This window comes from Branchiostoma lanceolatum, chromosome 5 (assembly GCF_035083965.1).
Source record: "Branchiostoma lanceolatum isolate klBraLanc5 chromosome 5, klBraLanc5.hap2, whole genome shotgun sequence".
Lineage (NCBI taxonomy): Eukaryota > Metazoa > Chordata > Leptocardii > Amphioxiformes > Branchiostomatidae > Branchiostoma > Branchiostoma lanceolatum.
Window position 1 is genome coordinate 6,809,455 of NC_089726.1, and position 15,681 is coordinate 6,825,135.

At 45.0% G+C, this 15,681-nt stretch overlaps 3 protein-coding genes across 3 annotated transcripts; 1 reads left to right on the top strand and 2 right to left on the bottom strand.

Annotated features, from left to right (window-relative positions):
• LOC136434688 (uncharacterized) lies at positions 1-1,789 on the bottom strand. Its single transcript, XM_066427672.1, has 2 exons — positions 810-1,789; positions 1-625 (listed from the first exon to the last, which is right to left on the bottom strand). Exons 1-2 carry the CDS (start codon positions 1,759-1,761, stop codon positions 87-89), a joined length of 1,491 nt encoding a protein of 496 aa, XP_066283769.1. The 5' UTR covers positions 1,762-1,789; the 3' UTR covers positions 1-86.
• A 6,518-nt stretch (positions 1,790-8,307) lies between these two features.
• On the top strand, positions 8,308-10,352 carry LOC136434690 (uncharacterized). The gene is made up of 2 exons (XM_066427674.1): positions 8,308-9,571; positions 9,777-10,352. Exons 1-2 carry the CDS (start codon positions 8,581-8,583, stop codon positions 10,307-10,309), a joined length of 1,524 nt encoding a protein of 507 aa, XP_066283771.1. The 5' UTR covers positions 8,308-8,580; the 3' UTR covers positions 10,310-10,352.
• Positions 10,353-10,763: 411 nt separating this feature from the next.
• Positions 10,764-15,257, bottom strand: LOC136434691 (uncharacterized). Its single transcript, XM_066427675.1, has 5 exons — positions 14,493-15,257; positions 13,646-13,918; positions 12,940-13,193; positions 12,384-12,548; positions 10,764-11,798 (listed from the first exon to the last, which is right to left on the bottom strand). Exons 1-5 carry the CDS (start codon positions 15,005-15,007, stop codon positions 11,269-11,271), a joined length of 1,737 nt encoding a protein of 578 aa, XP_066283772.1. The 5' UTR covers positions 15,008-15,257; the 3' UTR covers positions 10,764-11,268.
• Between the last annotated feature and the right edge of the window lie 424 nt (positions 15,258-15,681).

Sequence of the window (15,681 nt, forward strand, 5' to 3'; positions counted from 1 at the left end):
TATATCATTCAAGGTAAGTGAAAGTTGTTGACGCTCGATAAATCGACCATTCGTCAAAAATCAAGCACAAAGTATTTTCCGCCACTTTAATACCACTTCATATCATTTAAAGTAAACGTTGCAACAACCATAATGTAGAATGATGTTAAAACCGGTACGATCCGGTCTCCGCCGCTGGTGGGGTACAGGCAGGATCCGTTGTCTACCGTGGCCTGGCTGTCGAAGTTGTCTGCAGCGGGACAGGTACAGCCCCGGCGGGGCGGCTGGTACCCCTCCTCACACGGGCCTCCTCTCACACACGTCGCGATGGCGCCAGCTACTCTCGCTCCCTCGAAGAAGGCACCCTGTAGGTAGCCATAGTGAAGTCCTGTCCCGTCTCCCGCGAAGAAAAGACGTCCGGCGACTGGAGCCTGCAGCTTGCGGAGCCCCTCATCATCGATCCCGACTCCCCAGTTTGCGAAGCTGCCGCGGAAGAACGGGTCCTGCTCCCATCTCGGCACCAGGATGTCTGTAGGATTGGGGATGCCGGCTCCGTACATGGTGCGGAGAACCGCCATGACTTCGGCCTGAGTTGCTTCGTCAGACTGGGCCTCCACACGTCGTGCCTCCTCTGCCGTCAATGTCACTGGAAGGAAAAGGGAAAAGACACACGATTATTATTACATTGTAGGCACATGAAAGCATGGCTTATACAGTATACAATTAAGGGCTTTAGTCACCATTGACGTATTCTGTCAATATTGGTATCATTCATGTTATTTCATCTCACCAAATCGAGCTGAAAGCCTTAATTCCATGTTATGACTTACCTAGAAGGATGTTGGTTCCTGCAGGAAACAAGCCTTCAGCCTCCATGTTCTGCCAAATGGTGTAGTAGCCCCTGCGCTCTCCCACGTACACGATGTATTCATCGTCGTCCCAGAATTTAGACGGGAACTTCATGTAGATCGTCGTGTACAAAGACATGCGGACTCGAAAGATGACTTCTCGCTTCCAGTCGGGCAGACCTGGGACAAACTCGACGGAGTTGCTTTGGAGAACCCCCATGCTGAAGGTCACGATTGCAAAGTCGGCGGTGTAACTAGAACCATCTTTGGTGGTGACAGTCACACCATCGTCAGCCCACTGTACTGTGGTAATGGTTTTGTTGAGCTTGAGCCGTTGGTCGTTTTCTGCGAGGAAGCTTTCTGCCATTTTCTCGATGATGTAGACAAATCCTCGCTGGTCTGTAATGAAGTAATCCGACTCGCCGAACATTTCTATTGTCGAATCAATCTCCCCTCTGAGTAAAGATGACACATCTGGCTCTTCTCCATAACCCCAGTCATAGCTGGCGTACTCAACGGCTTTCTCCATGGACGAGGTTGGGTTCCAACCGCTTAACTTCAGGGCAGCTCGTAGCGGCATATCGGGTTGTCCAGTGGCGTTTCTCTCCACGGCTAAGTCGTAGGCGGCCTCTGAGGGCTCGTCAAGGGACGCGAGGACTGTGTGCCACTGCGAGGTTACGTTGTGACCAGAGCTGTTCCTGACCTTGATGCTGTCCCAGTTGCTGACGATGCCGGTCATGTTATAACTCTTAACCATCTCCCATACCGGATTGTCGTCGGAGATGCCATGAACCCAGTTCCCGCCGATGTCGATGTTTTTTCCGCCGAACTGCACCTTCCAGACTCGGCCCCCCACACGGCCGGTGCCTTCGAGGATGACGAAGTCAGTCAGGCCGCTCTGGTTGAGGCTGCGGGCGGCCGATATTCCCGCCATCCCGGCACCCAGAACCAACACTTTGGTCTTCACCTGCATGTGAAGATGGCAACCAACAGATATAGAAATGGGGTAACTGAATGTGCAGATTTCCGATAAAAATATTTTGTCCAATTTTGATCTCCCCAAATGAGTAAGACAACAATTGAGAGGAATAGAGAAGGAAGTTTCTGGAAGGAAAATTTTAAACACAAAATTTGGGAACTGAAAGAGTATCCCTTCCCGGATTGCAGCTGCCTTGGGTATAATGTCAATTTCAAGAAGAACTACTGTTAGTTCAGGGAGGAAATTCTAGTCCGGAAACGAGCAGATGAATTACAGAAATAACCTAAGATATTTGGTTGACTACGTGTGACATGGTCTGTGCAATGTGCCAGGCTTTGCTCATTGAGAGAACAAACTCTAGCGATACTAAATGAATCATTGAAAAGATCCACCCTCGATACATCCGCAACCCCACCTCTGACCACTTACTACGATATAACTTGTGCCATGATCAATGTGGCGTTGTCTTGTTTTTTTTTTCTGTACCCGTATTGAACGTTTGTCATTTCAGAGCATGACCCCGTGACCAGGAGGGTTATGTTACGTATTATCGACCTAAAAACAAATAGCATCATAACGGATGATGACGACTTCTCGCAAATTGTATCGATAGTGTCAATTCAATTTGAATTCATACATTAGTGACATTAATGATTGATTGATTGAAGACCTTTATTGTATGTTCGTGCCCCGAGGGGCTAGATACAGGTCGTTTAACACAAACCTAACTAACATCTAAGTGACATATACAGTGAAATATGTACATTAATAGTACATCCCTTTATCTGTCTTGCACGTCCTTAATACATTACATTGTCGTCATTCTATGCACACGCCATAATGAGTGCTATTTTCCCTGCGCACAGAAAATCAAGTGTAGGTCAACTGTCCAGCCCAAAGCCCGGTGAAGTCGTTTAGCCGCCTTAAGCCGTGACAGATCGGTTTTGTACAGTAAGTTCAAGCTGTGTACGAGTAGTACCGGACTGTAATGTGTGACCCACTGTATAGCTTAACCCCTATTCTTTTCTATAACTGTGGCAGGATCATTGCTGACGTGGTCGACGTGTGGCTCTAGCTCCTCAAACACGAGACCTTCGACTTTACGTCTCATCCTAGAAGACGTCCCTAATCGAAGCTAGATACTCATTTTCCGAGTCGAGTGAAGAAATTGGTGTAAAGAGCGTTTCCCAATGGTTTACCATTCGGGGCATTCAAGGCCGGATTCAAACCCAAAACATTTAGATTCTCAACAAACGTAGCCACAAGATCAGCCTCCCACATCAACATCATACACAAAACACAGCTTTCAAAATGCTCTTACCGTCTCGCATTCACAGGCGGTTGACATAATAAGAAGGGACGCCGCTATTCTTAAAAATATCGAAAACATGGTCGTGGTGTTTTCTCTCCAACTTCTAAGATGGCCACCTGTTGGTCAGATACGGGTAAAGTGGTTGTGCCAGTTCGGTCACACCTTTGTTTGCGTGAGAGCTATGGGGTGTTTCAACCGCGAACCAAGGACATTGTATAGGATATGTCCTTGCGCGAACAAAAGAGGAGACAGTACTTTATGTAGGGCGATGTCGTCGCGGCACACCTCATATCAAATCACGTTACAATTTTTCGTCCTTAAAGAACACAGTGACTGCGGTGTAAATGCTTCAGGTTTAGCAAGTCTTAGGAAGAGACCATTCATGCAACAACATCTTCAAACTTGCCGCTTTCATATGTTGTTGGCTTTAGTTTCATGTCATTTTAGTCAAGTCATAATTTATTTATCCTACTTTAAGTTTAAGTTTGTCCTTGTCTGATATTAAGTAGCTTTTCAGTGGCACTGTGATATAAGCTTTGTACTTGAGTGCAGTGCCACTATGTCCTCGTCATTGCCTTTGTTACTGTACTTCTAATAAAAAAGATTTTTTTTTAAATGTAAAAAAACTTGCCGATAGTCAGGACAAGCGAAAAGAACAACGCCGTTCTCGTCCATATAAAGAGAATTGTGGTTTCATTGCTTTTGTTTCTCTTCGCCTTATTCACGTGCTCTAACCACCCGTTGTTCTTCCTATGTATAAAACTACATGTAGCGATACAAGTGATATAGAGAAGTAATTTTAGTGTCCATCCCTTGTCATCAAGTACTGTAAATAGAGATGACCCATTTTTAAGTCCCTAGGTATCTATTAAAGAAACCAAATTGACTAAATTGTCCCCACATTCAGATAATTGGTGCTACAAGAGGCAATCTGTATATTTACTGAGGTAATCTAAATTGGTACATGTATCTGTTTTTTGTCGAAATACCGGTGCCATTGCTGTTGCTTCAGTTGAATTGCCCGAAGTGAAGTGTAAGGGCTGCCGAGCATTATACGAGAACCCGATAAGCGAGTTCAAAGCAGGGCTGCAAACCAAGGTGTGCTGTACAAAACTAGCTTAAAGTGCCTCATGAACAATGACACTGAAATACAACAGTTCCCTATTACAAGCAGCTAAGTTAAAAACATAAGTCGGCAGTCGGTTCCGAACCTGACGACTCTTTTGAGAAGCAAACTGTGCCTAATCATCGTGAATTACATACAATTATCATACAACCAGATTTCATTGACCAATCAGAAGCCTCCATTCCAGTTCTGACGCCATAATGATATAAAAATGCCACAAATGGTGATGAATCAATCTCAAGTGTGCCTTTATTACAATAAAGGACCTGTTAGACCGTTCCATTATGTAAAAGGAGGCGACTCCTTTTGTGAACATTTGTATCATGTTTATTTGTTCCATAAAAATTTTACCATCCTAAAATAAACCAAATCTGTTGTGAAGATATGATAAGATAGAATTAATCATTTCAATACAAGTTAAATCTAAAGGGACGGGAAGAAAACAGTATTTTTGACACCCCAACTGTTAGTGGAACCACCTACAGCTTTGACCAATCAGAAGGACACCCAGCAGGGAGGAATGATGATGAATAGAGATGACTTAGAATAGATTTGAAAAAGGTATGAAATGCCAAGATTGCAATGTTATTAAACAGTGTCGGGAAATTTTGGTTTAAAAATGAAATCTATCATCTTCTGTACAAAAAGGACAAATGTAAATTCTGAAATACATTTTTTACAGTATCAAGGGATCTATGCGTCATACAGGATTTTCTTTTACTCTTACGTGGGTCAGGTTGGATAGGCTATATGGTAATAACGTCAATGACCCGCCAACTCGTCGGTGTATATGGTGTCATAAGGCCTGGTCATTTGCTAGTTTATTCGGTGGCTATAGCAAATGACCAGGCCTTATGACACCATATTCATATCGGGGGGGGGGTCATTAACCCTTAATTACTAGTTTCCATTTTTGTTTGCTTTTCTGCTTCTCAAAAAGAACGTTTAAGTTTCGTGGTACCAGGTTCCGAACCGCCTGTCGTGTTAACTATGACGTCATGAGCCGCCAATTAATTTCAAGAATCAAGAACTTGAAATAGGATTTGTAAGATAACATCAGAAAGGTGTATGTTTTGTACAAGCACCTATGGTCATTGAACAATAGTTATGATGGTTACTTGTAATAAGGAACTGTTGTATGTTTGTCGTTTGTGACACATCACAAGCACTTTAACATTGCTTTTTTAACATCCTTATATCCTTTTATCATAAGACGCCTTAGATTATACAGCTTTGGACAAAATGATTTGCATGCATCTTGTTTTAGATCATACCTAGTACTGTTGCTTGTTTTGAATTAACCGCCTTTTCTTACGTAACGTTATACATGTTATGGAAATATTCACAAGACCAAACAAGACCACAGCACGTCCAGGTCAAAAGATACAAAAATTGAAGTTCTGCTGCAGTACCAAGGTCACATACCAGGGGGCCCAAAATCGACCTTGAATTACGGCTTCACAACACCTGCCCACATACCAAATATCATCATAATCCATCAAGAGGTTCTTGAGTTATGCTGACTACAGTAGTCCGGAAACACAAACAGACAGACAAACAGACAAACAAACAGACAGACAGACAAACAGACACACAGACACACCCAAAACAGTATCTCCATTTTTCATGGAGATAACAAGAACATACTCGTACAACATGAGTCAGGATCTTCGTATTAGTCATGTCTGTCCTTAATGCCCCGCAGCAGTCCAATCGATCGGTCAAGGACTCTGTGAGCTCTGACATCTTTAGCAGTAATACGCCCGGAGTTCTCTCAAGTCGCGCGGTTTTAAGAGATCGGCAGCTGTTCGCAGATACCCGTCCAATTACTAGTTTTAAAACTTTGATAGGGTCGATTTTCAGGTGAACAATACGCTCAAGGTGATTTTTGAATTGAGAGACTTTCTGGTGATCAACAAATACGTCCGTTTGTTAAATACTTGGAGACATCATTGGCGAAGGATGGACACTCAAATCACTTCCCCATATTACTTTCATCGATTCGTATATAAGAAGAAGAACACGTGGTTACAGCACGCATAAGGAGGCAAAGGGACTAAGGACAAACACCACAATTCTCTCGATATGGTCAAGAACGGCGTAGTTCTTTTCGCTTGTCCTGACCGTCGGTAACCAATACGCTCGCGGGACAATACCAACAACTACTGAGAACTACTCGTGGAGACAAACTTAAAAGTATACTGTGTCGTGTGTCTGTCACGTGATTGGTTGGCTGGTACGGTCCTCTCATGCACACATTATTCACACACAAAGGTGTGAGAGTGAACTGGCACAACAGATCAACAGTTGGCATTCTTAAAAGCTGGAGAGACAAAAGTCAAAACGCCTCAACCATGTTCTCTTTATGGTCAAGAATAGCGACGTTCCTTCTCATGATGATAACTACCTGTGAAGGTGAAACGGTAAGTGTGTTTTGAAAGTTGTGTCTGGCGTATCTGCTGCCGATGTGGCATGGCGGTCTTGTGATTATCATAATCACAAGACCGCCATACCACATCGGCAGCAGATACGCCTGATGGTTGTTGACTAAGAATGTAGCGGCTCTGAGTTCCCTAGTAGGCCCCAAATGTAACGCCCTTGGTAAAGGCACTTTACACCTATTTCACTACTCGACTCGGGTGAACATAAGTACCAGCTAGAGTCGGATATGAACGTTCTCTCGGGTGTGACGTATATCCAGGGGTCCTGAGTTTGAGGAGAGCTCATCTCTAGCAGCACGATCCCACCACATTTATCCAAAAGACAAGGGCCAATCGCCACTCCATCCTCGTGCTTTTGGATCAAACCTTACCTTACAGCTGCAGTCTTATCTTACGCAGCTTGAACTTAATGTACAAAACTGGTGTGTCACGTCTAAAAGGCGGTTTACCCGGTGTGGGAGCTAATATATAAGTGGGTGATTTGATAACGATCAAAACGAATCTGGTGGGTATTAGGACAGGTACCTTTCAAACAAATCAAACAGTTTTACAACTGAAACGTCAAGTCCTTGTACCTGCAAACCATTGAACACTATACAGTCATGTGGTCTAACTTGGTTAGCCTGAAATGGAGGAACTGTCAGTGTTTTCCCAGAGCCTTAAAGAATTGAGACACAAAGAATAAATAGATACATCGTGTACTATATCCCATTCTAGTCATTTGATATTTGTGTGATTCTACATAAGCCACACATACGCAGGGCGTTTCTAAGAGCTTATGGCGAGGAAAGCTGCTGGTGAAAATAGCACGTTTTATGGAACATTGATGACAATGTATTAAGTACATACTATATAGATAAGCTCTAGATGTTTCACGATTCGAATTTATGTGGTCTCCAGACCCTTTTTGCCAAAGCTCTTCAAATATGAAATCACATTGACCCAAACGAAAAACAGGCGGCGACGAAATATTACATTTTTTAGGTCGTCACAATTCGCGATATCGCTGTTTGTTTTGAGTTCGGTAACATGATCCTTGTATATACCGTGTCTTGCTCTGCAAGAATAAACATACAACACAGACCTGTTTAAAGCACGACAACACTACAATCACATGTGTCATTGTAGGAATGGGTCAGGACTGGGGTTTCCAATTTATCAGGGGGGATCGTTTCAATGATACAGTGTGTGTCGCAAGAGTTTATCCTCCTCAATGACCCTCGTATTTGCATAGAGGCTATGTCATGAACTAAAGATCCTTTAGTTTGTCTCTTATCAATTATCATACAGTTACTATTTATTACCATTTACTATCATTATCATTCTCTAATTTGTTATCATATTGCTATTATTTGTTGTCATTTCCTTTCATTATCACTTTACGATTTGCTAGATTTGTTAACTTAGATGTAAGAAGACCTAGAACACGCCATCATGGCTTTTTTTCTTTCCCCCGTATGTGTACTTGTGTGTTCTATTAATGTTCTGTAAATTGATTTTAACATATGCAATTGTGGAAATGAATAAATAGAATCAAGTCAAAATATTTTATGCCTGTTTCCAGCCTAGAATGTCCTGATTAAACAAAGTGAAGCTCAGTTATTGAGCGTTTTTTGTGTGTGTATAGTGCTATACCCCAAGGCAAGCTAAATCTGGTGGAAAGGATACTCTTTTAGATTCCAAAGTTGGTGCTCAAACCATTCTCCCTGCTTCAGTGGCGGTAAAAATACGTCAGGTGAGAGCCGGACCTCTGTGTGCCCTGGTGACGATGGCTTTCTCTACCACTCTCAATGGGGTTCTTTCTCAATTGGGGAGACCGGAATGGGAGAAAATAGTTTTCATGGAAATCTGCACATTCAGTTACTCCATTTGTGTTCTGTGGTTACCATCTTCACATGCAGGTGAAGACCAAAGTGTTGGTTCTGGGTGCCGGGATGGCGGGAGTATCGGCCGCCCGCAGCCTCAACCAGAGCGGCCTGACCGACTTCATCATCCTCGAAGGCACCGGGCGTATCGGGGGCCGAGTTTGGTCGGTGCAGTTCGGCGGAAAGACCATCGACATCGGCCCAAACTGGGTTTATGGCACATCCGATGACAATCCAATATGGCGGATGGTCGAGACTTATAACGTGACCGGCATCGACGCCAGCCAGAACGGCATCAAGGTCAGGAACAGCTCTGGGCACGATGTGACCTCGCAGTGGCACACAGTCCTCGCGTCCCTTGACGAGCCATCAGAGGCCGCCTACGACTTAGCGGTGGAGAGAAACGCCACTGGACAACCCGATATGCCGCTACGAGCTGCCCTGAAGTTGAGCGGTTGGAACCCAACCTCGTCCATGGAGAAAGCCGTTCAGTACTATTGGTATGACATGTATTATGGGGAGAAGCCAGATGTGTCATCTTTGCTCAGAGGGGAGCTTAATCTGACGACAGACATGTTCGGTGAGTCGGAGTACCTCATTACAGACCAGCGAGGATTTGTCTACATCATCGAGCAAATGGCAGAAAGCTTCCTCGCAGAAAACGACCAACGGCTCAAGCTCAACAAAACCATCACCACGATCCGATGGTTTGACGATGGCGTGACGGTCACCACCAAAGATGGTTCCAGGTACACCGCTGATTTGGCAATCGTGACTTTCAGCATGGGGGTTCTCCAAAGTAAGTCCGTCGAGTTTGTCCCCGGTCTGCCCGACTGGAAGCGAGAGGCCAACTCTCGAGTCCACATGGTATCGTACACGAAGATCTATCTGAAGTTCCCGTCAAAATTCTGGGACGACGATGAATACATCGGATATATAGGAGAACGCAGGGGCTACTACACCGTGTGGCAGAACATGGAATCTCCAGGCGTGTTTCCTGAAGGCACCAACATCCTTCTAGGTAAGTTAATCTGTCGCTAGCCCGATTTTGTGAGACAAAATAAAAGACTTGATGCTGACTGACAGATACAAGAATTTTGTGTGATATTGATGTAGAGACATGTTTACCAAAATACGTCAATGACTGGAGTCCTACATTGTTCGAGATGATGTATGCTAAGCTTTCTCCTTCACCGAGCGTCATTTGTCTTTTCCTTAAATTACAGTGACCGTGGTCGACGACGAGGCACGACGTGTGGAGGCCCAGTCTGACGAAGCAACTCAGGCCGAAGTCATGGCGGTCCTCCGCAACATGTACGGAGCCGACATCCCCGATCCTACAGACATCCTGGTGCCGAGGTGGGAGCAGGACCCATTCTTCCGCGGAAGTTACGCCAACTGGGGAGTCGGGATCGATGATGAGGAGCTACGCAAGCTGCAGGCTCCAGTCGCCGGGCGTCTTTTCTTCGCGGGAGACGGGACAGGGCCGCACTTCGGCTACTTGCATGGCGCCTTCTTCGAGGGAGCGAGAGTAGCTGGCGCCATCGCGACGTGTTTGGGAGGAGGCCCGTGTGAGGAGGGGTACCAGCCGCCCCGCCGAGGTTGTACCTGTCCCGCTGCAGACAACTTCGACAGCCAGGCCACGGTAGACAACGGGTCCTGCCAGCACCCTACAAGTGACGGAGACCGGATCGTGCCGTTTTCAATATCATTCTACATTATGGTTGTTGCAGCGTTTACATTCACTGACATGATGTGATCTTTAAAGAAAGTAGTCTCCAGTTCATTCTTAACTAATGGTCGGTTTAATATATTTATATTTAGAGAGTGTTAATAACACTGTTTGTTATATTGAATGGTATCTAAGATCTTGGACAGAATTTACATGTGGCGGAAAAGGCCTCATGTCATTTTTAGAACAATGTTCCCAACTGCTCTGTTATTAGTGATGTTATACTGATGCTGTACATGCTTCTTAGAGACTGTCTTGTTTTATCTGCCGGTATAAGATTAGAAGCAACATAGGATATTGGAGATTTCTTTTTACACAGCCAGTAAATCTCACCTGCATGCTGACCTTTCGGTGACAGACACCAAAACATCAGCAGGTGAGATTACCTGGTTGTGTAAAAAGAAATCTCCAATATCCTATGTTCTAACAACCTGATGAAATCATTTAAGGTTAGAAGCAACAGCCTTGCGAATATCTCATGTACAGTATACTTATCAGTAGGTTTATTGTTCATTCAAGATAAGCAATAATATGTACTACATCAATCTTCAAGAAATGTAATACTATGTAAATCATTCTGACCAAAACTGCAAAGCCCAAGCCGTATTTCAACTATACGATACAAGAATACTATCAGATCATGGCCTTTAATAATCTACCCTTGTTAACTTTGGCATTCCAACTAACGCTATAGCTACTACCTTATACATAGACCATGAGCATACAACTTCTGAATATTAAAGCACTTTCTATGTGTCGAAATATGCTGTTTGCACATTCCGAAGACCGATTGTAGACATTGTCAATGGCCAGATTCTTCTACGTGCCTAAAATAGCCATGATGATTACATATGTTTACTCGAATACATCAACAAGAGATTTGCTCAGAAATGCCTTGTGAAAAATAACAGAACTGTCTTTTCCTTCTTTGCCCGTTCTTCTCGGGCTACAATGGGTCTTGTTAACGAGGTACAAATACTTGGATACTACAGCAGGAACATTACAAACATAATAATTAGTATAATAGATAGTCCCTGACTAGACAGTACAATTGGCATAGCGCCGGAGGTATTGCCGCATCCACCCCATTTTGGATATGTAAGGTCCGGATCTGTTAGTTTTAGATTTCTCTCGAACAAGGCGTCAGGTCCGGGGGGCTCACTTCTGAACGACAAGGCAAAGACGAGACCGTCTTGCACTTTAACATCGACAAGAGCAGTTGAGCCAACTAGCGGTCCTTTAAAACTTGCTTTTAAAAGGTGGATAATTTTTGTAGGCAAGACAGCACCATGTCCGATCAGACCGAGTCTAAAGTAAAGTTCTCCATCTGTAGCATTCAGTGTGATCGTCAGGGTGCCTACCGCACGGTTGCCATAGACACCCTCGTAGTCACGTTTGTCTCGCGGGAATTCATCCGAGGTCTCGGGAATGTCGACGGAATCGTTGAACTTTGGTCTGGTCCACCAAGGCTGCGGATACGAGCAGGCAGTAGTGGTGTTCAGCCAGTGGTCCTGACCTAACGAACGATAGAGAAGAACTGGTTATCTCTCTATATGATATAGCAGCAGAATATCAGAGAATGGGCAGGTATGACATTAAGTGAGACACTAAGAAAAACAGAAAAGCGAGAAGGATGGAGGAACTGGTTGCCAGATGTTATGTGGTGCCCCAATGGTAAAATGGTTAGACTAAGGGATAGATGAGATGAGTATGGCAGGTATATTATCAGGGACAGGAAGCATCATAAATGAATGTTGTCAGCACCATCCTGGACAGTCAAAAATCTGAATGGGCCAAGCTAAATGAGGAAGATGTATGAATGTCTGTGGAGCAGTCGGTCGCACGTTTTATCCCTGCCTGTCGATCAGAAGATGTGTAAGCAATTGGCTCTGATTTCCGGTCACCTTTTGCATCCCCAGCAGTCTCTGTGTGTATGACAATGCGTATGTTATGTAAGAATGTAAGCAGTACATTTTACTAGCTTGATATAAGAACTTGTTATAATAAGTTAATGTCCCAAGAGCTTGAAGTTTGCCGTTTGCAACGATTACCGTGTCGGCGGCGCATCTCATTATTGACCGACAACCCAAAAGACACTGACCTGTCAGGATGTCCCCCACCTGGTGATGGATGGCGTTGTGTACGTCCTTACTCTGTCCTCTGACGCCGTTCACGGACGTGAAGACTCCGCCCTTAACTGCCGGGAACAGCGACAACAAGGAAGTGAACCCTGTCACCAACCCACTGTGGTAAATCCGTCTATGGCCTAGTGAGGAATAAACGTGTAGGTTATAATATCTAGCTATATACTTCACCTGCAATTTGCTTTACATTGTGTCATTTGAAGCTTAAGTAAACAGCGATAACAGCGAAGTCAAACCTAGTTCCGATCACTATGGTAAATTCGTCAATGGCCTAGAGACGAATGAAAGTGTGGATTCTAATATTTAGCTATGTACACTACAGATGACAACCTGATTGTGCTTTACATTGTGTCATTTGAAGTAACCCGTATATCCACTATGGTTAATCCGTGTGTCTTAGTGACGAATGAAAATCTTTAGATCTGTACATTTAAAAAAATGACAAGCTGACGTTGATTTATATTAAGATACCGTTTTTATGATAGATATTGATCATATGCCAAGATTGCCCACCTCTGTAGTAGCCACTCATCCACCCCATCCCGTACCCGTGCGGCATGTCCGCCCCCACCGGCCAGTCTGGTCCGACCCTCTCGCTGAACAGGGGCATGATGAAGTCCGCCCCGTGGGTCTGACGTAGCGTGTCCTCCTGCACCACGGCGCGGCCGGCCGCGTCCCTCCCCCCGCTGAGGTGGAACTTCATGTACCGGGCCATGTCCAAGGCGTTGGACACCACGCCCCCTGCAGGAAGATGCAACCTCACAGGTCTGCAGTTAATAAACATATTGGAGACTGCACCTTTTATCAGCGACGGTGCTACCTGGTACCTTCTTTCATACTGAAATACTTGGGGACAAGTGGAAACAATTCCATTTTCTCACTATCTAATATCTGAACTAAGAGAAAAGGGGAGAGAGAGAGAGAGAGAGAGAGAGAGAGAGAGAGAGAGAGAGAGAGGGAGAGAGAGAGAGATCTGTTTACAGACATAGCGATCATAATCTAGCTCTGCCAGTACAATCGGCAATTCTACCGGATGGCGGTAGAGTCTATAGATTGTCTTACAGGTCAGGATTTGTAAATAGGAGACCACCCAAACACATTTCTAGTATCCTCTTCGCGATCTTCGAGACTCCGAACGCGATCTCTATCGATAGAATTGGCAATTCTGCCAGATAGCAACCTTTGCTCTGGTAGCATATATAATTCTTAACAACCATACCTGCGCTCTTCTGGACTGTACGGAACAAACGGACCCGTTTGATTGTGTGTCCTGTACGTCTGGGCAAAATTGAGAAAGCCGTCCTCTTCTAGAGTGTCAGCCAGATAGACGGTGTCTTCCATGTCCAGTGGCTGCAGGAGACGTTCCCGCAGGAGGGTCTCGTAGGGTTTCCCAGTAAGCTTCTCAGCCACGTGCCCGGCAAGTGTGTACATGAAGTTGTTGTAATGCCAGCGGGTACGGAATGGGTAGACCTGCCTGTAGTACCGTATCTGTCTGCAAGAGAGAAATTCGTCACCGAAAGGACAGTGTCCAATGACAAGAGGGTCTAATGTCGCAGTGCCAAACTCTTATTGCTAAAATTTCGGTACCAATTCAGATGTATTCTAACAGGACCGCTCTTAACCTTTTTTTTTCATATCTGTGCTGTGAAGGCCGTCTATTTTAAACTTCTGTCGAGACACGTGCAAATGTTGTTTCCAATAGCCATGGAACGTTTCTGAATAGTGACAACTTGCATACATTCTGCATCACCCCTAATGAACCGTTGGCACAGTCCATGCTGCGTATGTTATGATACTGGTGGAAAATTGCAGGGCTTGAGTCTCATCAGTCAACGACGTCCTGCTACGGAGCTAAAAGTATAATCACGACATCCCTTGAAGATAGGAATGTTCAGCTTTAGTTGACAAAATTCTCCCGAAATGTTGAGCGTAGTGTGGCTGCACTCCAGCGATTTGATCTATACACGTTTTCGGTCTCCGGGCTCAACTTTTTTATTGCTACTTTAATGCTACTTGTAAACAGAGAACACTGTGTGTGATTAGCGATCGCTGAGATTGCAACCAACCTTGCCAGCTCTACTCTATCAATGTCCTGCCCGACGTCAAGAGCAAGACCCAGACTTTCCAGACCCATCTTGTGAGCTAAAAGATCTCTCAGGGTCGCCTCTTCAGTGCGGAACTGGTCCCTGAACCTGAAGGACGGCCCCAGGATGTCCGTCAGGACGGTGTCCCAGCTCACGTCTTCCCTCTCCCCGAGAATGGACGCTAGCAGGGCTGAGGTGAAGGACTTGGAGATGGAGCCGACTCCGAAGAGAGTCCTGTTGTCCACGGCTTGTCCCGTCTGCAGGTCCCTTTGGCCGAACCCCTTGGCGAAAATGGTCTGTCCGTCCTTGACGACGGACACGGTGAGTCCGACTACAGGCCTGGACTCACATGTCATCAGGTTCTGGATGAAAGTGTCGAGATCCTGTAGCCTCTGCTGTAGATCTGAACTACTTCTGTCTAACGATCCTCCGGCAGAAATGAAGAAAGTAACGAAAACTAACTTCACAGCAGTGTCCATCATGGGTGGAAGAGACATCGCTGACAAACTGAGGCACTGTCTCAAGCCGATGTTACCCAGTATCTATCAGCATGCACCCAGTGAAGTACCCAGCAACGTTTGGTATTGCAAGATTCCTCTCTCACCAGGACCCGTCACTTAGACTTACTTGTCATTGCGATAAAGCCGTACGAATGCTCACCGAAACAAATTAAGGTCCCAGGACACTGTCACAAGGGTCCCATTGAAGTAAGCTGGTGTCGCAGCTAGTCTGTTCGAAAAACGCATACTTCATTTCATTTGTGGATACTTTCCTCTCATACATAGTTTTGTCACCCGCAGACTAAAAACTGCCGTCGCTATTGTATCTCGTGATGAAAGCCACCTTGTATGAGTCATCTTTCTGGCGCAGGGTTGCTGACACAGAGTTCAGCTCACACCTGACAGCTGACACCCTCATCCCACCAGGGCGGCGACCTCGCTGCGACCGCGCTGCGACCAAGCGATTTGATGGATCGCTCAACGAATTTCATAGATAAAAACGAATCTTGTTACGCTTTGTGTGTTTTGTTGTCTTTTTAGTCATACTTTTACGTCATACGTGATATTTCAATTGTGGAATCAAGAATAACCCAACCCTAGAGAGGTCGCAGCGTCTAGTGGAATGGGGGCCTTATCCATGGCCTTGTGCCAGCCACAACCCTGTGCACCCT